Below are 23,960 nucleotides of genomic sequence, written 5' to 3' on the forward strand. Positions count from 1 at the left end.
TGGAGAAACAAAAGAAGGCAAGAAATGTCTAAATTTAAAGTGCTGGAAAATCCAACCTTTTATTTACTACATTTTTGTGACTACATAAACGCTGAAACATTGTAACGCTGAAACATTGTAACACTGAAAAGCATGATGACATCATCACTTGCTTTTTTCTTTTTTTTTAAATCTTTTTCCTTTTTTTTTCCTTTTTTTGTTGTTTTTTCTCTTTTTTTTTCTTTGCTTAGCAAACACAGCAGATGATATTGCACGGCATAAAGTGAGAACAGTAGCAAAGCTTAAAAAAAGTAACTGAAGGAAATCTTAACGCAGTACAGGAGATACTCATAACCAAACCAGAATAATGCCTAGCGCATTACACTTGTCATCGCTACACACAAAAATACAGAAGAAGAAGCGCTTGACTAAGAGAGAGAGATTGAGGAAATATCAGCAATCAACCGTAATCAGGTACAATAATCACTTAGTCTGAAATGCAGATGCAACGCATAAACTACTACTGCTTCCTAATGGGCAAACTAAAAATGACAGCAACGTTGTCGTGTATCAAAATCTTCGCTTGGTTTCTTTATTTCTTTTCTTTTCTTTTTTTTTTTTATTTTTTATTTTTTTTTTCTCTTTTGGTTTTGTTTCATTGCTCTGGAAGAACAGCTCCCTCTTGCTCTTGGAAGAATTCCTACCTCTACGGATCTGGGACCTGTGATTGTCTCTGGCGCCCTCTTTGCGCGGCAGCGGATGGAGCTAACAGGGAGGCGGGGGGGGGAACAAGGGGGACCCAGGCTCCGGCTCAGCTGGGACTGGACTGTGGGCAGGGGGTTACAAAGACAACTACCAAAGCAAGTAAAAGACAATGCTTTAACGTTTATTTTCATTTAATACTGTTGTTCGGGTCAGACTGCAAAACTAATGCGGTTCCATGGGGAGGATGAGATAAATGCAGAACAGGCTGTGAAAAATCAAAGTACTGAAACAGGAAAAGAAACCATGTCTTCCTAAGTACGGTTCTGTCCAGTGCTCGACGGCTCATGCTGGATTCATAGACTAATACTTTGCCTCCCCCCTCTATGTGAAGCGTAACTCATTGCACGGCATTAATTTAGGTATTAAAACCAGACATTTAGCCAATGCTTACCAACAGACCATTTAATGATCCTGCGTTTCAGAGCATCTTTATTGCCCCATTTCAATAATTGAAGTACAAAAATGTATCTAGAAAGTGTAACTTCTGACCAAAAGCTCAAATCCTGCCCTTGTCCTTCCCTCCCTCAACCCCTCTGCTATCTCCCCAAAGGAAACCAAGGTACACCTGGAGCTCAGCTACCATGTGGGGAAAGGAAATATTTACAGCCATCACAAACCATGTCAGTACACAACATTTAGTTGAAACAGAACCTATTCTTTACGCAAATAAAATACAGGTGAGTGGCATCCTATTTCTGTGCCATGATGCCATCATCAGCTTTGCAGAATAATCATTGTCATTACTCCTTTTGTTTTCGCTTTTCAACTCAAAACTGCTTTTTCCTCCCTTGAGCTGTGGACGCCCAGGGCAGACCAGCACTGGTCCCCTCAGAGGGATGCTGTGCCGGTCCCCTCAGAGGGATGCTGCACAGGTCCCTCCCTGCTCACCGGGGGTCTCCCGTGGTCCCTGAGCCTGGATGCAGCCACAGCTCTCAGGGGACTCGGCAGCATCCATGGACCAGACCCATCCCTGCCTGGGCCCTGGCTGGAGAGCTGGGACACAGCAGTGGCCCAAGCCCTCAAGCACTCTCTGAGCCAGGGTGGCTGGCACAGTCCCGATGCCTGATGCCCCTTGGACATCCCCCGTGCATCCCAGGGAGGAGAGCCCTGGGTGCTGGGGGGGCTGGCGAAGGCCTTTCCGTGAGCAAGGCTTCCAAATTCAAGTCAGCTTTTCTCCCAAGGCGTACGCCCGCTACTTGCGCTACCCGTGCGAATGGCGAAGGAAAACAAAAACTCAGCAAAGTCTCTCACAAATGCCAGTGCTTTTAAACATTAAACGACTTTTAAATTCTTTGGATGTGTGGGTCTCACCCACAAAGCAACCTCTCTAGAAAAAGACAAATAAATTAAAGGAAAAACACACTAATAATGCCTTTCTGCTTTCTAAGTGACAAAAGTACTACCTTGAAACACTCATTTTGGCATGTACAAGTTGGGGAGAAAGGAGGCCCGGGGGGATAACCTGGCAGTGTTTGTAACACGGGTGGAAGTGCATGCCAAGACGAGGCTGAAGATACACCCTGCAGTCAAGAGAAGCACTCTCCTTCAGTTCATCTCGGCATCAATAATGAAAAGATTGTAACATAAAGCTTTGGCCATTTTTGAATCTACTATATACAATTTTTTTCTTTTTTTTTAAACTACATAGTCATAAATTAAAGCAGTGATTAAATAAGCGTATACAAAATGTAATTAAATTAAAGTCACAGCACATTATAGAGAAAAAATAGGAACCATTTATCACAGCAGAGAATATCTTTTTTTTACCCTGTGAAAAGAACATCGACTAGCAAACACAAAGCATCCTAGTTGAAACAAAAGAAATCGAAGCCACGTTTCCCTTTCTTGCATTCATTGCAAACAGCAATCTTTACCCACTTTGAAACATTCCCAGGAATAAGATCTTCCTTGAGTATAACAGAGAAGTTCTGCCAAAAAAAGAGGAAAAAAGAAGAAACCCAAACCAAACGATATAAAAGGAACATACAAACAAAACAACCCCTACAAAATAAATAAGAATTATAAAGCTTTTTTTAAGTAACCTTAACAATTATCAAACTAGTAAGTTCTGCCTTATCACATAGACTCTCTATACAACATAACCCTAAAGATTTATTACTATGAGGTATTTGGAGGAATTGGTAAAAGCGATGCACGGCCTGTCTGGGCTGAGGGACTCAAGCTGCTTTGGGGGAAAGAAGAGGGAACCTTTGGTTTGTCAGCAAGAAAGTGGAAAAAAACATTTTCCTTTGGTATCAAAGAAAGTTTCATTGCATGGTTGCACGGCAAAAAGCACCACGGTGAAGAATTATTCCTTTTTTCATTAGTGGCCTTTCTAAGAGGCTGAGGTATTCAAAGAGTATAAGGTGAGAGATAAAGAGGTCAACAGCGGTTTAACACTTTGGTTCAAGCAAGGCACTCGTCCTATGAGTTTACAAAGTTTGCAACATGTTTGCCTAGAGCTTTATTATTATTATTATTATCCTTATCATCATCAGTAGTAGCAGTTGTAGCAAGAGAAGCATTCGTAAGGTTATTAGCATTACCATTAAGAATGAAGACAAGGTTACGCACTGAGTGAAGGTGAGGAGGGGGGTCGGGGGTAAGAAGGAGGATGAGTTCCCTTTCCAGACTGAGGCCGTGCATGAAAAATCTTTGGTATTCTTTGGTATCATCAATGTGATTAAAATCACCAATGGAAATCGAGTGAGGTAGCGTCTTTGGTTCACACTATAAATAGTAGATCTTTACACACTTTTTTTTTCTTTTTTTTTTCTTTTTTTTTTTTTTTTTTTTAACACGTGGAAGTAGCTATTCCTTACCTTTTGCTTCTTTGTCTTTAGCAAATAGTTACCAAATGTATTGTAAAGCTAACCACACCACAATAATAAACCAGGAGGCTAAGCAAAGTCTCAAAATTAGCCCCTGGGCCTTTGAATGCACCCAAACGCAGCAAGATAGAAAAGGGTAAGTGCTTTCTCTTTGTTTGCTAAATGCATAGTTATCATCCTTATGTACAAAGGAGGAGGAAGAGGAGGAGGATAGGAGGAAGAGTAGTAGAAAGAAGGACCGTTTCTCGGGGTAAAAATGTCTTGTTTACAACTCAGGTGAGGAGAGGTGTCCTAAGACTCTTTGGTATAAGCTCAGCAGTGTTCCCTCCAGGCAGAGCCCGCCACCACCACGGCCTTATCCTGAAATTCCTCTCAGGAGAAGAGCAGTGCCCGCGGCAGTCCTGGGCCTGGTCCCGTGACGGGGCACCCCCAGCCACTTCGGCTGCTTGGGAATTTGCTTCTGGCATCGGTGGGAGCAGGAGCAAATTCGCAAGCAAAAGCCCTGTTCCTGGCTGGCTCTTGTTGGGATTGCTTTACCTGAGTAAGGAGAGGAGGCTGATGCCCCTGAAAGCAGTGCGGGTATCACGGCGGAATGGGTCGCTCTGAAGGGGGGTTATTTTTTTTGGTTATTTTTTTTTTCCTGGAAAGCTAATAATGCCATTTACAATGGGGATGGATGTGGACAGTTCGCCTCTCGGCCAGCCTCCCCTTGTGGGTTACTGTGGTCAGGTTTGGATGCAGGCACGAGCCGAATGCACCTTCCTAATGCCCTCTTGCCCATGGAGTCACCTTTGACTGAAGCCCCATCTCCTGATGCTCCCGAATGGTTTCAGGTTCTGCTCCCTCTCCTAACCTTTCCTGGCAGATTTTTAGGTCCCTTTGTTGAATTTGAAACTATTTTATCAGCAATGAAGTGAACCAAAAGACTTAACACTGATAAGACAGAGATAGGCTTTCCTGTGTAACGTTAAGCACAGCATCAGAAAGCAGCTCCCTGTTAAGGATGCCCTGCTGAGGAATGGCAATGGTCCAAGCCAGGGAGCACCAGGTAACCTGTCCATGCTTCAGTCGGTGCGGCCAGGCAGTCTGCTCAGAGGTAAAACAGCTTTACAGGTAGAATGAGCAGTTCCATAGTTATTTGCTTCATGTTTTGAAAAGAATTAAAGTGTGTTCTTTGCCTGTTCAGAGTATGAGGCGCATATTGCTCATGGGAAGAGTGGTTTTGTTCCTAATGGCTTATAAAAAACCAAAACATTTCTATATACTTAAACAGACATGTAAAAAAACCCAAACCACTTAAAATCTATAACTTGTGCATCGGGTTTTGTGTGTGTGGATACATGTGTGCACACGTATACATACAGCACCCCATAAAAATGTGTGTGCTTGTATATATACACAGACCTATTGAGGGACTTGCATGTGTGTATATCAGAGATCCTGAAATTGCATATTGGGTGCAAATTTAATGCTGGTATGAAAGTTCTCTTTGGTTTCAGCAAGTAGTCTCTAAAGACAATACAATGGAAATACTAAAAAATGCGGCAATGTACTTTGAATTTCCCTGCATTTTTAAATTCTCAAGTTTTAAATAAATAAGGCTTTCTTTTCTAAACTATAGGTACGTTACAAAGCAGTGTTTTGCTGGAAAGAAACCTAAAAAGTTTGTTATCACTGTCCTTTATTAACCTTACACTAGTGAGACTGCATCCATAAGATACTTTGTATGTCAGCTTATCAATGTTTCCATGTCAATTATGTCTCTGTGTGGATGGAACACTTTAAAAGAAAGCTGCTAAAATTTAAGGTAAGCTAGAGACTCAAAAACCTCACAGATTAGATTACGTTTTCACAGGCAATTGTTTTGTCAGTCTGAAAGTGGGTTTAACGTACGGAAATGGGGAGAAATATTCAGTGCCAAAAAGCTTGGGTTTATTTCACTTTATTTTAATATAGAGATATTTCAGCTGTATTCTAAGCACTTACTGGAAATTAACTGTATACCCTGAACCTTGACTAGACCCTGTCCTCTCTGGGAAATAACTGGTGCTACAGAATTGCTTAACTTTGGTGTCGCTATTATTTTGAGTGGGCTTCATCCCAAAACCCAGTATCTGATTTTGTTGGTGGTGGCTGGGTTCTAGTTTACCTTGAATTTTCCTTTCTCTCTCTCTTTTTTTTTTTTTTTTATTTTTTTTTTTATTTTTTTTAAGGGTGTAAGTAAGAATACCTATTTCTAATCCTTGCTTTGGGCTTAAATGTGCATATTTGGATACTCTGGAATTTAATATACCTAGCAGATTTACCTCTGTAATTTGAAACACCGGTTAGAAATCTAACAGGCACATGTATGGTTTTTAAAGTCTATTTTCCCCTTACACTAGAATTTAATATGCAGATGTTGCACGCTCTTCTTTTTGATTTCATCAGAGTAGGAATGGGATGATTTCTCTTCTACGGGTCTGTTAGCAACAGAGCATTTAAAGCTTTTCAGCTACAAACGTTAAACTATTTCATGCATTATCCTGATTAATAGATGAGCAAGAAAGAATGCACAGGACAAAAGCTCAGCCTGCTACACAGAGATAGGAAGCCACAAAACACCAGGCTGCATCTCGGTGTCATGGGAATTTTGCTATTGACTTCAGAGGCACCACGATTCGGCCTTCCGAAACCACTACTGGAGCTCCTGTTGGAGCTCTTCTCGCCAGCATTAACTGATGTTGTACCACCTTTTTCAATAAGAAAAGACCACGAGCCTTCAAAGCTACTGCTGTTCCTTTGCCTAGTAAAGTCAATAGGTAAAAAAAGCTCACTAATGTCAACGAGTATTGATCAGATGCTGAGCCCTGTGGTTTTACATTTTGTAATTCGTTTCGTTTTTGCATACAAAGTGCCTCAGGTCTCCTGTTTGCAGGCTAGATGGCAGAGCTGAGCTGCATTTATATACAATGCACGGTTTGCAAAGAGCACTGTTCAATGGGCTTCCAGCAATGTCAGCCTGGGAGAGTGTAATAAGGGGATGCAGGCACGATAGCTGCCACGCTGCCTTACACGTGGCAATAGCGGCCCTTCTTTTGCTCCCAGTGCAGTCAGCGGCAGAAGGGCTCACTGACTTCAATGGAAGCATCATCCCATTATCAGTACACGTGCTCCAAAAGGGGCTGCGATCTCCTCAGATGACATTCTTTCTTGCCAATCACGGAATTAGTGGTTTTACTAATTGCAAATAACAGTCTTGATTACAAGTTTTATGTGTTATACAGTTAGATTAGTTTATACCTATAACTCTACATAGTATTTTGTGTAAAAATAGCTTTGGAATAGTAAAATCATTGCAATAAAATACCTGCAATATAATTATTAAATGTGTTCTTTGGTAGCTAGTCGATTTTTTTTTTTCTAATGGATGGAATAGTTTTCCTTTTTTAAATCTGAACATTCCTTAACAAACAAAGAGAATGCACTGGTTTAGGTACCATTCAAAATTTCTTTGCCTAGTTTGAACTTGCTTCCGGGCATTGCACCACTTAAGTTCAAACCATGAAACAGCAAAAATCACACTACCGTTCAAATGAATTCAGACGACTCCACGCTTTGTCGGTTGTGCCATGGCACAACCCTCTCTGAAGACCAGCCCTGACTAAGTCCCTAGCCACCGGTGTGTACACTATACACCTTCATGGCAATTGCTGTGGAAATGAAGAGCCATATCTGAAGAGATGTCCGTTCAATGACAAGAAATCACTATGCTCCAAACCACTAAACAGCCAAGTACGGTGAAGATGATAATGGGCAAAGGTGTAAAACCAGTGGTCTGCTTTTCTTCTCTTTGCATTCCATTTCGTTCCCTCCATTTCACTTTCTTCTTCCTCTCTGTTCTTTGCAAGTCGTCGTCCTACTAAAGTGTGTGTCTTAGAACAAAGTCATAATGCAGGTGAAATAAGTCTTTGGTTTCTTTGGACTTATAAATAACATTTATTTCAAATAGTTCTAAGTATAAACCTGCTATCTTGAGGTCCTGGTCTGTCTTTATTTATTTATTTATTAATTTTTAAAGCTTTTCCACCGAGGTTTAGTTCGTGGTTATTCCTTCATGCTTTGGTACAAGTGCTTGATGAAGAAGATGAGTTGCCTGAATTGGAGCTGCCCTCGTCTTGCCACTTATCCAGACTCCTCCTCCGTGCATTCATGAAAAAGTTGCTGACGGTGCTCAGCTCCAACCCAAGCTGCTGGGAAATGGTGATTTGTAATTCTTTGGACGGACGCTTATTTTCCTTGAATATTGCATGTAGAGTTCGACGCTGAACATCCGTGAAGACCAACCGAGGCTTTTTGGGTGTATTCCCTCTATCCTTCCCGTGTTCTTGTTCTTTCCTCTTGCATGCTGCAAGAAAGGTGAGGACGGTTAGAGAGGGCTGGCAGAGGAGTGCACTGGCACACAGAACAGGACAAACAGGATAAAGGACTGCTCATGTCAGCTTCCAAATTTGGACATGATTTGTGACACTTTTTAACTTACTATAAACTACAAAAAGAGATAAGCAATAGAAGTTAGAAAATACCTTTGTTGTTGTCTGATGAAACTCAGCAAATGCTATTACATTTTAGTAACAGTCGTTACTGCTGGGACTTTAACTATGTAATATCTCTATGAGGTGGAGTGGAAATACACTGAGCTCTAAAATCAACCTCGCCAACCTCGCCAACCTTCATTATTTGTTGTCAATTCGTTTTTGTAGCTTTTCATTGGCTAAGAAATAAGGAACTGGGAGAAACCAGGATGCTACTACAGTCTTACATACCAGATGATTATGTATTCTGAACAAAATAAACATGTTTCAACATGAAGAAAAATGGTATAGTAAATGTTCCATACAGAATTTCACCTTATTTCATCTATCATCCTTTCTTTCCCATTCAGAACACTATTTTGCTCTACATTGCTAAAGGGCACTCACAATTTGAATCTGCCTTGCAGATCCCCTGCCAGGTAGGACCCAACAGGATGACAGAGTGACTCCTGGATTCCCCCCCACCAGCCTTTGACTGCCTGCCAGTTCATCTTGTTAGCATTTTGCTAGGATAAAGGTTTCCTTGGGAGGGCAGATTGCTCTGTCTCACTTTCAAAAGAGTCTGAAGTTTGTTTCCCCTCTTTTTCTCTAACAATGACCTTTAATGCTGATTTAGAGATGTATTTCTGAAGGTAATAAGGATGTTTTGTCTCTGTGCCTGCCTAGCCCTGAATTCTGTGGAGACCAGTGCTCATTACATGAAGAAGAATTTTGTGCACCTATTCCACAGTTATTGGAATGAAAACAGCAAATTACTTTACAAAGGTCCTTCCTACATCTTTTATTGCAACCAAGAGCCAGCCTTGGCATGAGGCTTTAATTGCTTGAGGGAAGTACAAAAATAGTTATCCACCTTTAGTACTTAGAGAAATAGCAACTGCACAGATCAGACAGCAAGATTCAGGAGATGCAAAGGCGCCTTCTGCCGGCCCAGCGGGCAGCAACCAAGACACCGGCGTCTCAGCCCCTCTGAGGAGAAGCTTTTGAAGAACTCACTAACAATATGTATTCCAGCCACACATTCTTTCATAAGCAATGACACATCAATCAAATGGACTGGGATACCAAACTCATACCTTCTACAGTTATTTTTATATGAAACCCTTTGAAGAGTGCTTTGAAGTTACATCCTGACCTCTAAAACTCTGTGGAGCTTCTGGGCTGAGACCCAGCTTTCCTCATGGAAGTGAGCCCCCACTGAAGTCAAGCTGCTGAATTCACTGTGGGGATCAGTGCCTGCTGAAATAATTCTGCATCCCCAAGTGAATGTTAACATTGATAACTCAAGGATTAAAAATACTTTTGCGAGAATAGTCTGTTATTTACTGACATATATTAGGAACGAGGAGCAAAGAACATATCAACAGCATCTCAGTCTTTTTTACACATCTACCCATTTGAAAATCACAAGTTCCCATGAAAGCACATGCCGAAGCTCAGCTCTGTAACAGCCTCAGCCTTCAGCTCTGACTTTGCCCTGCTGACGGGCTCGTGCAGGAAAGGAGAAAAACCAAGCTCAGGCAAGGTTTGCTGTGCCTAATGATTTCTGTTTATGCTGCTTTGCACTTTCCTGTTTCAAAGACTACACAAATTCCAGCTTTCACCCAGATACTCTGTCCAGAGTTTGTCACAAAATACACATAACTACACAAATAGCACAATCTGAGTGGGCTCTGCGCGATGCTTCAGCAGGAATAGTCACATCGTAAGTGACAGTCACGGCAGCAGATACAAAGCTAGTTCAATTAGCAGTGTAAACCTCGGGGGTTTCCATCACAAATTAGTACCTGAGCTCTCCAAAATCACGGAGGATAAGAAGAAGACAACAGTCCGCTGTGAAACTAACTTGCTGAACACATTGTCTTCCTGAACTTGCGCTCACCTCCTGAAACGTTATATTCCTGAATAATTATTTCCTTACCCCCAAGAGTTACAGCTTCTCTTGTTGCATCAGAGACCTTATAATCACTGCTCGTAACATCACAGAGGTAAGAAAAAGGCGCTCATTACTGGAGAGAAAAAAATAAGTCCTCTCCCGTCTATGACACAAACGGGCCAACTGTAGCGTTTTGCAAATAAGACTCAACTTCAGCCAAAACCACTGGGAAGCAAGCACTGCGGTTCCCATGGTGCTCTCTGGAGAAGCTGGGGGCCATCCCTTGCTCCTGCAAACCACTGTGGGCTTCATTTTTTAACAAATTATCATGCAGGATTGCTGGTTTCCTAAGGCTTGGTCCACACCTAGTGGGAGCAAGGGAAGATACGCTCTAGTTTTGCCTGTGAAATAAGATGGTTCTTATCCTCACATCCAAGTTGGAGCTCTTCTCTCTTCTAGTTTGAATTAGGGGCTGATAATGTACTGGTTCAGAGGGAGAGAGAGATTGACTTGGTTGCAACTGGGGCCTTATCTAAGACACGAAGACCCACACACACAAGTTCAGTTCTCACTGGACACAGCACAGCCCCAGGAGGTGGAATTGAGGCAGGCATTGCCCAGAGCAGCCCAGCCAAGCCAGCCTGGGCTGAGCAGCACACCACAGAGCCTTTCTCCACCGTGGGACGGTGGGGCATGGCTTCCAAACCTGCATCATTTCCATTCAAAGCTAAAGTTGTTGTCTTCTGAGCTGTACCCCTCTTAGCATTCACCAGAGGTAGATTGAGGGCAAAGATTTTCCAATACATTTAATAGTTGAAAGTGCACTTGCAGACAGTGCTGCAAGGCCTCAGGTTGTGAGCAGCAAGGGGGGGTACCACCTCTCATCTTCTGCCCTGTCCAGGCTCAGAAATATTAATAGCACTTAAAAATAAATAATGGTGATAATGAAAAACCGTAATAGGGTTTCCTTACGATCGTTTTCCCTGCACTGGAGCCAATCAATTTTAATAATAAATTGTAGCTTCCAGCTTGCCAGAGAACAAATGTACACCACGGGATAAAATCTGCTCCAACGTGAGAGTCTACCCAGAGCAGGCACAGAGACCAGCCAGCTCACATGGCAAGGGCTGACAAATAGGGGCCATCCAGCCCAGTGACAGCAGCCTAAGCCAGCTCAGACAAAGCAGCTATGCCTGCCTGGGCCAGGTCCTCCTCCAGCACCAGCAAAGGTGTTCACTGCGGTCAGAGGCTCCAGAAATACTGATCAAAACCCTTTTCTTGCGTAAAAACACCAGAGCCTGTCTTCAAAACTTATTACATATCTTCATCCGGATTTTAGTAGAAGATAATAAAAGTAATTCGCACTGATGTGCCCATATCCATGAGCACTGTGAGCAGACCCTGTCCCACAGCACAGACGCTGAATTCAGGTGCTTTGTGGGGTGCTGTGCTCCCCAGAGGCATGCGCCTCTCCCCTGCACACCCACTCTCGTGCTGCCCTGGCTCCCCATGGCAGACAGCCGTGCTCTTTGTCTCTGGGCTGCCCCACCTAGCGATGCTCCTTGTGATGCCTTCTGAAAAAGCCTTAACAAGGTCTAGTTAAGAAAAAAGCAAAGCAGAGGATAAAGAAAGTCACTGTGGCTCTGGCAATACATGTGCAGATATGACAATGTAATATTATCAGTGCCAGAAGGAGCCTTATAAATCCACTGCTGAACTCTGGCCTCTTCCAGTCACTTCCATCTTCCTCTGCCCTGAGCAACAGATATTTTTGACACTTGCAATTCTCCTGATGCAGTCCATCAATCTATTTTTGTCTCCCTTTGTTCCTTCCAAGTAGCCCAAGGGATTTGGTTGAGTTAACTTGCCAACCTTGTGAGGTCTGTACATCTCACTGAGGCCTGGTTGCCTATGCGTGGTACCGAACCGGGTCTCACTGCTGCAGCTCCACCATCTATCACTGCTCTCCTGCAGCACTCAGCTGGTCTGGCTCTGTGCAGCACAGCGGGATCAGTCCTGCTCTGCTGCACGTGTGGCAGGATCGTGTCCCCTCTGAAAACGCACTAATTGCATCATCAGGTTGAGATAGCAAAGAGGATGTTTTGCCCACCTGTGATGTGAACTACACTGTTCTGTCAGTCTGAAAGTCAAGATTACAGTAAGCTCAGGTGTTAACCCTGACGCTTGATCTAGTCTTTCATCCCTAGAGAGTGGATTTCTCTTTTAAATCTAAGGAAAAAACCCTGATTACCATAAATCAATTTTCAGAAGCACCTGGTGCATACACTGTGCCTATCTGTATCTGCCAAACACAGATTTTCCTTTCTAAGAACCAAAGGCACAGAACGAAACCACTAATACTCTCAATAAACCCTCTGGTTTGTTTTGGGCACATAGTAAACCGTAGAATCATAGAATTACAGAATGGTTTGGGTTGGAGGGGACCTTGAAGCTCATCTCCTTCCAGCCCCTATGCCACAGGCAGGGACACCCTCCACTAGACCAGGCTGCTCCAACACGGCCTTGAACACTGCCAGGGATGGAGAATAAAATATCACCACAAGTTCTGCTGGCTGCTTTTGTTAAAATTGGCACTGGTGTAGGGGCAATGACAATGGAAAACCCGACTTGGGCAAACTCCAGCCCAAGCCCTGTGGCTAGCTGTGGAGGCAGAGGACCACTCTCACTGCCAGAGGCATTGCCCTGCTGGCGGCCAACCACATCACCATCACTGAGTGTGTGCTCTCAGACACAGTGTGGAAAGGCAGCAGATGCTGAGGAAGAAGGTGGATTTAGGGGGGTTCAGACCTGACGCTGAGAAAGCCATGCCATTCCATGCACACCAACAGGTCACACTGCTCACCAGCTGCCAGCAGCAGTTCCCATTGCTCCAGGACAGGCACATGCAATGGCCACAATTGTTTTTTTAACTGTACAAAGTGGTTGGAAAGGGAGGAGACACACAGGGCAGGAAGAAGGGAGCACGCCCACCCCAATGCACCACAACAGCACAGCATTACAGCTCCTCTTAATGGTCCCATCACTGCCTTGGCATGAGCTTTCTCACCCCATGGAGGTGGGAGCCAAGGCACACAATGTGTCTCTGCTTACAGGGAGCCCTTTTTCCTCCCTGTTTGTATCCAGAGCAGGTGCAGACCAGCAATGGGGAGACACACACACAGAGTAATGTCCCCAGTTATGCTGAATTCAGAGCCTGGCTGGCATGGAGAGGAGACCATATCCACCAGTGATGGGATACAGGGCCTTTCACCCTGAAGTGATAGGTCACATTTCCAGCTCTGGCCCAGGTCATTGCTGACCACAAGCCATTATTGCTTGATGGCCATTGAGTGCCCTGTAAGAAAGAGGCAGTGGTCTTGGTTCAGCTCCCTGTGAGCAGGTTCACACCACACACACTAATTCCATTACATCTGACACATCATTTGACACCAATTAGTGCTGTGGCTGGAAGATTGAGCTGGACACTATGGACAGAAGGAGTCTGTAGGAACTCATTTGTAGCTTTCTGGGGAGTAAAGATGACTGGGGAGCTCTCATGACTGTGGGCTGGCTCTGCCTTGCCTCAGGAGGCACTTTCTGGTTGCTTCACACCAGAAGGTAAAGTCAGCACTGAGCTCTGAGACCTTCACCAGTACCCTCACTGGACTGGTTTAGTTCTGGGGACTGCCTCACCCTTACTATTCATGAGCATTATATTTGCTTCAGACAGGTAGGAGAAATAAAAGAATTCTTTTGTGCTTTCTCGGACTTCAGTGCAAGATTCCCCCAAAGCAATGGGAGTTTACAAGCTTCATTACTGTGGGTTCGGAGCAGTCACCCCTCCCATTAGTGGGAAAACCCCAAGAAATGATGCAGCCCAGCTCGAAGAAGTGCACCAGAAGCCCTGCATTTCTGCAGGGGTCATAGGAGAGACAAGGAGATGTATTTCAGACTGCCTGGAAAGAGTTCTCAGAAGTCTTGTGATTATCATGTTTTCCCCCTCCTCTTGCAAAGTCTTTCATTTATCCCAACCTCATGTGTACAGGATATGTCTTAGAGACATAAAAAAGCCCTTTTAGAATCCTCTCCTTGTATGTATTTTCTAATCTCTGTGGTGTCAGGTCTACAAAGGCCAGGACCTGCCCCAGTTACAGTTTGAGCTGTGCCCACTGAGACCCTGGGAATCTTCCTAAAGCATCTGCTTCTAGTTCTGAAACATCACATGATGCCCAATAACACTTCCAGAGAGTGAAAACTCTTCACTGGTAGAAGGTAGAGAATATCCTCCTTCTGAAGGAGGCTCTACCTTTGGGTAGAAAAAGCAGCAGGATTTCCATTGGAGGTTGAAGCCACTTAAGGACTTCAGCCATCAGAGATAGTCCTAATCACACTGCCTACAACAGCTCATTGGGAGCAAGTCACCAAAAGTTTACGGTAAATTCATGGTGATGATAATATATAATAAAGCATGATAAGCTCCATCCTTATCATGCAAATAACACCTCTGGAGCGTGCAGAGAGACAGACAATGACAGATCTTTCCTAATTATCAAAAACTCCACGTTTGGGGCAATATGAGAACAAGATAAGGCGCCTATAAGACACATGCTACCTGAGGGCAGACTTCACCACACCAACTAAAAAGTAAGCAAATCTGTTTGGCCTGGATGAATAACCACAGCTGCTGAGTGCCATTCACTCTGGTACCTCACCATTTGGTGGCCCCCTTGTCACTGCCCTGGGGCCTTTGCAGGCACCTTGGGGATGGGATCCCTCCGGAGAGATGCTGCCTGAGACAGAGACTCTGCACATCAGGACAGCTTTGGCTATGTGCTCCTGCTGTAGCCGGCAGTGGGCAGCAATGGTGCTGCAGAGAGCATCCCCAAAAGCTCCAACCCACTATAGAACAAGGCAATTCATGTGTCAGTGATAAAAGCCTATGTGGGTTCATTGGTTGCTCCCCAAAACCTTCTCCTTTCAGCTGAAGAGAGCACTACTCTGAAATGTCTGAACCCACACTATTTCTTGCCATTACTACTCCTCGCACCATTCAGCATTTTGCACTTGTCACTCTAATGATTTGTATTTACATTTATTTAGAGTGCTGGTGCATACCTCTACTCAGAGGTCATTTGACCTCTATCTCATTGCTCTGCCTTTGAGCCCAGGCAATACTCCTCTTTTGTTGTTTCATAACATGAAAAGAGATAAAAAATACATTCCTATATGCTCACAGAGTGACATCAACCTGCCAACAGATAGATCCCAGCTGAGATTGGATTGTAAACATCTCACTCCGTGCACTGTATTAAAACGAGTGACCTTAATTTGCTGGCCCTGGAATAATAAAGTCAATCTGACTAAGGAGTGCTGACTCAACACTTTGGGATTCTGGGGTTTACACAAACTTACAGTGTTGATGGATCTGTAACCACTGGAGTGAGCTGACATCACCATTACAGAATATGTTGTTAAGTGGATCAATCAGAAGAAAGCACCCGATTTTCCTGCGATATCATTTAAAGTAAACGTTAAATTTCTTTAGCTGGGTCTTTAGTTAACCATATTACTGTGACAAATATTTCTTTGTCCAGCATAAGTAATTAGAATTTAATCACTTAAACTGCATCTTAATTACCCCAAATGAATTGAAAGGACATTTAATAGCAAAGATTAAATTGCCTTAATGAACGATTTTTGCGACTACATCAATATTTTAATCGCGTTAGCCCCTTCCCGGCCGCCCCCCCCTCGACCCCACCGCACGGCGCAAGCAGCCCCCGGCCCCTGGGTGGCGCCCGCTCCCCGCGCTGCCGCGGCCGCTGCCCAGCGGGGGTCCCGCACCGCACCCGCGCTGCTCCTCGCTGCCCAGCGGGGGAGCCCGCACCGCTCCGCTCCGCACCGCGCTGCTCCGCGCAGCATCGCCCAGCCAGGAGCACCGGCCTCTCCCCCCGGAAACGCCGCCAGCTTTTCTCCGCCGTTCACCGCGCCCGGCCGGGCAGCGCCGCACGCTCCGCACCCGTCCGCTCCTTTCCCCAGCGCGCTCCTTGCCGCTTCACACCGCTCCGCACCGCCCGACCCCGCCCGCGCCGTGTGCGGGACGCATCCCGCTGCGGAGCCGCGTCGGCCCGGCCCCTGCTCGCTGCCGCTTGTTTCCATTAGCGCAGCAGGAGCGGATCCTCCCGGGGAGGGGGGAGCGAGGCGCTTCTGTAGCGGGCTCGACGTTAGACCGGGTTATTCCGCCCCTCCCTGCTGCCCCAGCCGCCGAAAACGGGGTTTCTGAGCTGTGGAAGCGACGCGGTGCGCTGCCAAACCTTCGCTGGAATATTAGGGATCGTCAAATTTACTTAAAACCCGGCCAGCTTCTCGCGCCCCTTCCCTAAGGGCCTACCTGCCCCTTCCCTCTTCCCCTGCTCCAGTCTTTAAGCCTTCAGCCAGTTCCGACAATGTATTCATAAACGAGATAAGTCTCAAACGGACGAGAAACGCGGCCGCTGTGACACGAGGGAAATCCCCGCTTTGGGGGCGTTACGGCAGCACCGCGGCAGCCGGTCTCTGCCGGGGGAGGGAGCTGCGAGGGTCGCCCGTAGCGGAGCGGGGGGGGGAAATCTTCTTACCCGCAACCCCGGGCTGCAGCAAACGCGTGCGGCGCTGCTGCACCTGAGAGACACGCGGGCCTTGGGGCGCGCTCACGGCAGCAGCTGCTGCACCGAATTAACTAAGGAAAAGCCCCCCCGCGCCAGCCGACAGGACGCTTTCGGCTGCCCGGAGTAGCAGCGTTCCTGATGCCCCAGAAGGTCCTTGCACACCCCAGCTCGCAGCAGCTTGCGGGGCTGGTTGTGCGCCCGCGGAACGGCAACACCCACGTCTGAATTGCCATCCACATAAAACGTTACCGCTGAGACTTCCTGTTGCCCTAAAACGGGAAAAATCAAAACTAATGTTGAGCTAATAAATTGTTCCTATAAATTACGCTTTCAGCATCATAAACCTGACTTCCTCTTAAGCAAAATGGCTCAAGCAAGCTGCATTTCCGAAGAAAGTCGGTAAGCATCGGTCGCTTCTCTGTCAGTGTATGGTTAATCCAGATAGATTTATGTTTGAAACGCGAATCAACATTTATCGATTGCATCATGGAAGAACCCGACGTGATGCCATGCTAGGTCTCTGCTCGGTCCTCAGGAAATCCCTCCTCGATGCCTGCAGTCTTCAGGTTAAAGCCACCAGCACTTCAGCAATAACTCCTGTGCTTAAGAGTCACCTTAGGTGTCCCTCGAAACGAACTTGTCCCTTGTGCGGACGTTATGGGGATCCTTTTGCTACACTGAGGACAGGAGCGGGATGCCCGAGGCAAAGCACGAGCCTTAGTTTAGTGCCGGAACACGCAAACACGGGCACCGATGTGAGCCCGGCCTGTGCATTTCCAGGGAATCTTGCCTCGCTCCAACCAGCACGTTCCTTCCCGGCGGTGTAGGGGACGGGGGGCATTGCCGGCAGTGCCCGGGCTCCCACCCGTGGCATCTGCGGCGGCCGCCACGCTGCTCTCCTTCTCCCCTGTCCCTCACCTCCTCCTGCTGAGCCACCCCGACTCCGGCAGCCAGTTGCAGGTGTCGCGGGAGCTCCCTTTCCCTTTGCTCACGCCCCCCTGCCCGTCCACAAACCAGCTCCTCTCGGGGCTCAGTGCCTGGTCTGGAGCCGCTCCGCTCCCGGAGCCAGGGGGCTGATGACACACGGGGCTTCCCCACCCCGCGGGCGCGCAGCCCTCATCGCCGGCTCCGTCCCTCTTAACCGGTGCCGCGCCGGCCCGGCCCAACCCCTGCTCCGGGGCGGGACTGCCCGGGAGCCGCTGTCCACGGTGCTGAACCCGAGCCACGCTCGCCGCGGGGCGGTACCAGCGGGCGGAGGCAGTCCGGGCTCCGGCACAGGGCACCCCGCAGGGCGCACCCGCTCTGCAGCCCTCGCCAGAGCCGTTGCCCCCCGGCCCCGTGCGGGTGGGGGGCCCGGCCCGGCGGGGTGGGCTCCCGCCCGCCAACGGTCAGCAGATGGCGCAGAGCCCCCGGGAAGCGCGGGCCGACGTGCGAGGGCCGCTGGCGGCTGCGTGGCCCTGGCCGGTGAGGGCGGGCAGACGCCCGGGGCGGCCGCAGCGGTGCCCTCGGCGGGGAGCGGCCCCGCTGTGAGGCTGCTTCGAACAGACGGGAGCCAGGGTGGGAGCAGGGCACGGCCCCGGCGCCGCCCCCCCACGCGGCGGGTACTTGGAGCAAACGGACAAGAAAACAAACAAGTACGGGCCGGGCCGGGCCGAGCGACCGGGCGGGGGCTCCGCGGGGCAGGCCCGGCCCGGCCCGGCCCGGCGCGGAGGAATGCGGGCGGCAGCCGCCGCCAGGCCCCTCTCCTCCTCCCGCCGGGCAAACATTAACGAAGGGCAAACGCAGCTATGCGCGAGCGGTTGTAAATCAATCCTCCGCAAGGACACGGCCGGCAAACACCGCGGCCCCAGCGCCCGCCCGGTGCGGCGGGGCACGACAGCCCCGGGGGCGGGCTGCGCTCCCATCCTCCGATCCCGCGGGGCCGAGGTTCCGCGTCCCGGGCCCAGCACCGCGCCGGCAGCTGCGCATCGGCCGCTGTCACCACCCACGGTGCGCGGAGCCAGGCCCGCGCCCGTCCCCGCGGCGTCCGGGCAGCCAGGGCAGAGAGTGACAGGGTCTGTGCCCCAGGCCCACGCCGCTCTCAGGCTGTCATCGGCCAAGCCCCCGGTCGATGCCCTCCGCCTCCCTGATGCAAATGCATTTATGCAAAGTCCCCGCCGGGTAAATATTAATCAGGGCCTAATGAGGCAATCGGGGCCGGGGAGGCATCGACCTTCCCCGGCGCAGGCCGGGCGGCCGGCGTGGCGAGGGGGGCAAGCGGCGCTCATTAGATTTCATATTTAATGTGGAAAACGCTCTGATTACGGTATCGATTTCTTTACAGTTAATTTGGCGAGAATTTCTCGCCGGCTTCCCAAGGCTTCAGCTTCGCCGAGATTCAGACTGGGAGGGGGAAAGGGAACGAGGAGGGAAGAAGAGCTGCGACTACGGAAAATATCAGCCTGGGCGCAGGCAAAGACCGAGCAGCTCCGGCGGGCCAGAATGGGCCCCGCGCCCCTCGCCCGGATGTGCCTGGGACACTGGAGAGGGAAGTCTCTGCGGAGGGTGCGCATCGGCAAGGTGGCCCCTCCTGCAGCAGATCCAGAGGGGCCTCTGTGCTGCCTTGGACGCCCTCGCCTGCTCCCAAAACGTTTATTTGCCGCGGTCCTCCCGCGGGCCCGCGGCCCAGGGCAGATTGGGTTTTCCTGAACAAGAAGGGTCGGGTTCTGCCTTCTTTATCCCTTCCTATTTCCCTCCCTATTCGAAAATAACCTGGAATAAATTCCCCTCAAATCCCACTAGGCTGCAGAAGGGCCGTGCATTCTCTTTGAACTGTATTTTCGCTTTCGGTATCACTTCACTGCCCTGCCAAATGTCCATGACAGCGAGGGAAGGGAGGGAAGACCATCTAACGGAGAAATGGCCGAATAGATAAAAATTCAGCCATCGAGGGGGCGAGAGAGTGGGACAAAGGACAAGAGAAGAGAGAGGGGAAGGAAGATGGGATGAATAAGATGGAGGCTGGAAGAGGTCAGCTTTGCAATTAGCAGTTCTGCTTACATTTCAAGAGACAGCCCAGGAAGTGTCAAGACCTCAATCCTGCTTCCATGTAACTACCAATTTTTCCACTATTTGTCGGAGCCTCTGTAATCTGGGAGGTAGGGATCCCCCAGGGATGGCTGGAAGGGGCAAATACTCAAGATAAAGTGCCGTGCAAGACCGTGAGGCCTGAAATAAGAAGGCTCCATCCCCCTCACCACCTCCCGGCTGCTCCCTGCAGGAAATCAGGAAGGGAAGAAATGAAGGCAGCGACGGCTCGGCTCTGGCTATTTATCTACCTGATAATTCTCTGAGCGCCCGGGAGCGAGTTATAATTTGGACATGAAATTTAATTTGCGTCGGCTGGAGTAATTTATAGTATTTTGAATTGATGTTCATACATCAATATCAGCTGGGGCAGATTTTTACCACTTAGTAAGATCATCACACATTTAGAACGTGTACAACCCGGGATCGATACTTGCTGCATGTGCAGCGCGGCGCCGGCAGCGCGGAGAGGCGCGCATCCTCCGCGGGGTGGGGCCGGGCGCTCCGCGGCCGCCCCGATTGGTTGGGACGCCGCGTTATGCAAATGACCACGTGCTGTGGGGCTGCCGGCGCGCGGGTGGGGCAGCGCCTGACGAGGCCGGTGCGGAATGGGGACGCGGGGCCCGGGCAGGCCGCTCCTGCGAGGTGGCAGCGGAAGGGAAGGCAGAATGATGAGGCTTTGTCTGTCTAACGGGATTACCGGGACCCGTTTGTGCGAGCACAGCACCCAGGTGGCGGGAGGAAGGGGCGGCCCAGGGGCAGAAGAGAACAATGGGTCCCCTCCGGACACGGCAGCGGGTCAGAGCGTGGGGAACTGTCCCCTCCCTCCTGCCCAGGCCTCCCTCTGGCCTGGCCGTGGAGCCTCTGCCAGCAGCGCCAGGGAGGGGAGGCCGGCAGACTCCAGAGAGAGGGGTTGCTTCCAGTATCGATCTATGCAAATGAGCAGAGATTCAGGTCGACCGAGCTGTAGTAAAATATGTTCCAAATCGAAGAAAACTCGCCTTAGCGATCGTTACGGGGATACTGCAAACACAGACTCCATCGTCCTCCCGCAGGTAGCGCCAGCAAAACGAGGGTTTTCTCCTGGTGGGATGGCTGTCGAGGAAGGGAAGGTGGAAATGGCATTTTCTGAGAGCTTAGAGCTTTGAAACTGACTCGGCAGGAGTGGAAGCCAAAGGGAACGTCCTCCCACTGGCGTGCACTGCAGGGCCGGCACAGAGGGAGGGAGACGCTGTCCCGGGCCCTTCCCCATACCACTGCAGGCTTTAGACAAGAGAAGGGAGCTGAAAGCGGGCAAGGAGCGCGATGTGGCCCAGCCGGGTCCCCGCAGACTCCCAGTCCCACCGTCACAGCAGTCGGAAGCGCAGCAGCCTTTGTGCTTCTGCGAGGAGAAAGATTCAACCCTTCCCTTATTTTTGTCTGTGAAACGGATCAGTGACCCCGGCTCCAACTCGGATCGACTGCCTCGCGTTCTCCAGGGACAAATTAATGGAGACCTATCACTTAATTAACAAACCCTCACTCAAGGCATATTAAACTCGGGCTCCTCGCTGGGAGCGCAGGCGGGCAGGGGGCGGCGAGCAGGCACCGAGTGGGACGGGAGGACGGCTCCGGGAGGGCAACACGGAGCCGCGGGTCGGGAGCGCACCGAGGCCGCGAACGCTGGGAGGGTGGGGGGGGTGTCTCCGGAGCAGCTCGGAGACACGACACGGACTGCGAGTCTCAGCAGGCGCATCCACGCGCAATTCAACCTCCACGGCCTAATGATAATCACAACCAATTAAGACAGATTAAGTAAATGAACTGATTCAAGCCATGAGCCTCTCTCAGCCCGCAGTCACCCGCCGGGCACGGATCGCTCGCGGGAGAACCCCGTCCCAGCACACCGAACGCAGCTCAAGGGGGACGCGGGGCTGGAGCCGGCCAGAACCGCGCCGGGCGCTGCACCGGAGCCCGGGGCCGCCGCCACCGGCACAAAGCGGACGCATCGACACCTCTCGGCAGCGCGTTACCGGGGCTTCCCCCGCCCCCGTCAGCGGGCCGTACCGGGCAGCGCAGGGCACGATCGCCCAGAGAACGGCCGAGCAGAGCATTTCCGCCTCGCCCTGCCCGCTGCGGGCAGCGCTGCCGGCGGGCCGTGCGCCTGTCGCCGCGCCCCGTTACCGGACATGCTGGGCGCCGTCCCGCTGGCGGCGGCGAGGTTGGCGGGTGCGCCCCGCCCGGGCTAACGGGGCGAGCCGGGACGCCGCAGTGCGCAGCGCGGGCCCCGGCTCGGCTTTGTCTGGCAGCCGGGAGCGCGGAGCGGGGGAGCCGGACTGTGCCGGCGCGCGGAGCGAAACGGAGCGCAGGAGCGGGGCCGGGGCCTCTCCGCGGGGGCAGGCAGAAACCGGGGCGGCCTGGCCAGGCCCGGGGCCCCAGCCCCGTCGCCACCGCGCACCCCCCGCCCCGCAGCGGGCTCACCTGCCAGCCGCAGAGCAGACATTCGCTGAAACTCCGGCTCCTGGAGCCACTTCCACATCCTGCGGAAGGTCTCCCGGCCGGATTTGAGCTTGCTCCAGGGCTTTGGGTTCCTCAGCAGGTCTGAGAGGGTCCCTTGAGAGCGGCACAGCACCCTCTGGGCGAAGATAGCCTGGGGGATGCTGTACCGCTTGAGCTCGGTGGTGATCCTCTGAGCTACTTCTTTGGTATTGATTTCTTCCATTTGCCCTGAATTACTTCCACTGTTGACCTGCGAACCAGTTACAGAAGGGTTTTGCTCCCTGGCAGAGCCCAGGATCTGCCCGTGGCTCTGGGCATTCAAATGGGCATGGGGGTGGTGTGGGATCCCGTTGATAGGCACCATGCCAGCGGAGGTGGGGGTGAGGTGTTGGTCGCCATGCCTGGCCAACATGGCAGGGTGGTGGGCTTCAAATCCGTTTGGGGTGAGCATTTTCTCGGCGGGCATGGTGGCACTGGGGTGAGCGTAGTGGGGCAGCCCTTGCTGGGAGTTGTGGATGCTCCCCAGGCCCGATCCAGACAACGGAGAGAGGCTCTGCCCCATGCCGGTAACATCCTTATGGTAAGGGGTGTAGAGATTGTTCATAGATGCCAGACCCCTCTCGTCCCGCATGAGCGTGAAGCTGCCGCTCACGTTGCCCGGTATCCGCTGGTGGGGGTGGTGGTGATGGTGATGGTGGTGGTGGTGGTGAGGGAACTTGTCCGAGACCGTCGAGATGGGAGGTAGAGGCTGCAGCGGGGTGAGCGTGGTGTAGGTGCTGCTCATGCTCATGCCGGGGGGGGTCTCGCAGGCCATGGTCATGGTGGGGTGCAGGGGGCCCGTCAGCGCGTGGTCGGGCGGCCGGTGGTGGTGGTGGTAGTCGCCGCCGTCGAGGATGGACGCCATGCCCATGGAGCGCGGGTGTGCGGGCAGGTGGCTGCCGCGGTGGGCCACGGCGCTCCGGTGGTGGGGGCTGCCGCTCATCAGGTCGGCAGCCGCGGGCACCGGCTCATGGCTCACCCCGTGCAGGTCGCCGATGTTCTCCATCGCCAGCTGCGCGTTCATCGTCGGCCAGGCGGGCGGCCGGACCGCACATCTATCTGGTGGGCAGCGGGGCGTCCCGGGGCTCTTCGCGGCGGCCGCGGGCCGGCGGCGGCGGGCGGGCGCTGCGGGCTGGCGGCGGTGCTGCTGCTGCCGCGGGGCTGCGGGATCTTCCTTTCCCCCCTTTCCCTGGCTCTGTCCTTACTCGTTGCTTTCCCCGCCGCCGGGTGACGCCGCCGGGCCGGTGCTCTGGCCCCGCTCGGTCAGGCCGGGCCCCGCCGCCGCGGCGGGAGCCTGGCGCGCCGCTCGCCCTCCCGAGCCATGGCTCTCTCTGCGCTCCGCCGCCCGGGCAGCGGCTCGGCTGCTGCAGCGCCGCGGCCGCCACAACGGCGCATGCGCACGGAGCCCCCGCCCCGCCCCGCCCGCCCCGGGCCCGCCCCCCTCGTGACGTCACCGCCCCTATTAAGGAGGCGAGCCCCGCGCGGCGGCGTGCAGAGCCGGTGCCGTGCTGCGCCGCCGCCCCGGGCCCCGGCGCTGCCCCTCCGCCTCAGGCCCGGGCACAAAGGGCCGAGCCCTCCCGCACTCCGCCTCCCCCTGGCCGGCGGCTCCCGGGTATCGGGGCTGCCGGCCCCGCTCCGCCCCTTCGGTGACTCCGCGTTTTCCGTGGGCGCGGAGCCTCCCCGCCTCACAGTGAGCTTCCGGGGG

The 23,960-nt window shown here is 51.2% G+C and overlaps 1 protein-coding gene across 4 annotated transcripts; it reads right to left on the minus strand.

The window, feature by feature from the left end:
• Positions 1-29: 29 nt before the first annotated feature.
• ONECUT1 (one cut homeobox 1) lies at positions 30-23,631 on the minus strand. 4 transcript variants are annotated; one of them, XM_065688493.1, is made up of 2 exons: positions 22,199-23,631; positions 30-7,962 (listed from the first exon to the last, which is right to left on the minus strand). In XM_065688493.1, the coding sequence occupies exons 1-2, from the start codon at positions 23,277-23,279 to the stop codon at positions 7,670-7,672; spliced, it is 1,374 nt and encodes a 457-aa protein (XP_065544565.1). In that variant the 5' UTR covers positions 23,280-23,631; the 3' UTR covers positions 30-7,669. The 4 variants fall into 4 exon arrangements, with proteins under 4 accessions (XP_065544565.1, XP_065544566.1, XP_065544567.1 ...); XM_065688494.1 differs by lacking the exon at positions 30-7,962 and adding an exon at positions 15,825-16,941; XM_065688495.1 differs by lacking the exon at positions 30-7,962 and adding an exon at positions 19,048-20,833.
• Between the last annotated feature and the right edge of the window lie 329 nt (positions 23,632-23,960).

The sequence above is a fragment of the Lathamus discolor genome, chromosome 8 (assembly GCF_037157495.1).
Source record: "Lathamus discolor isolate bLatDis1 chromosome 8, bLatDis1.hap1, whole genome shotgun sequence".
NCBI classification, from domain to species: domain Eukaryota; kingdom Metazoa; phylum Chordata; class Aves; order Psittaciformes; family Psittacidae; genus Lathamus; species Lathamus discolor.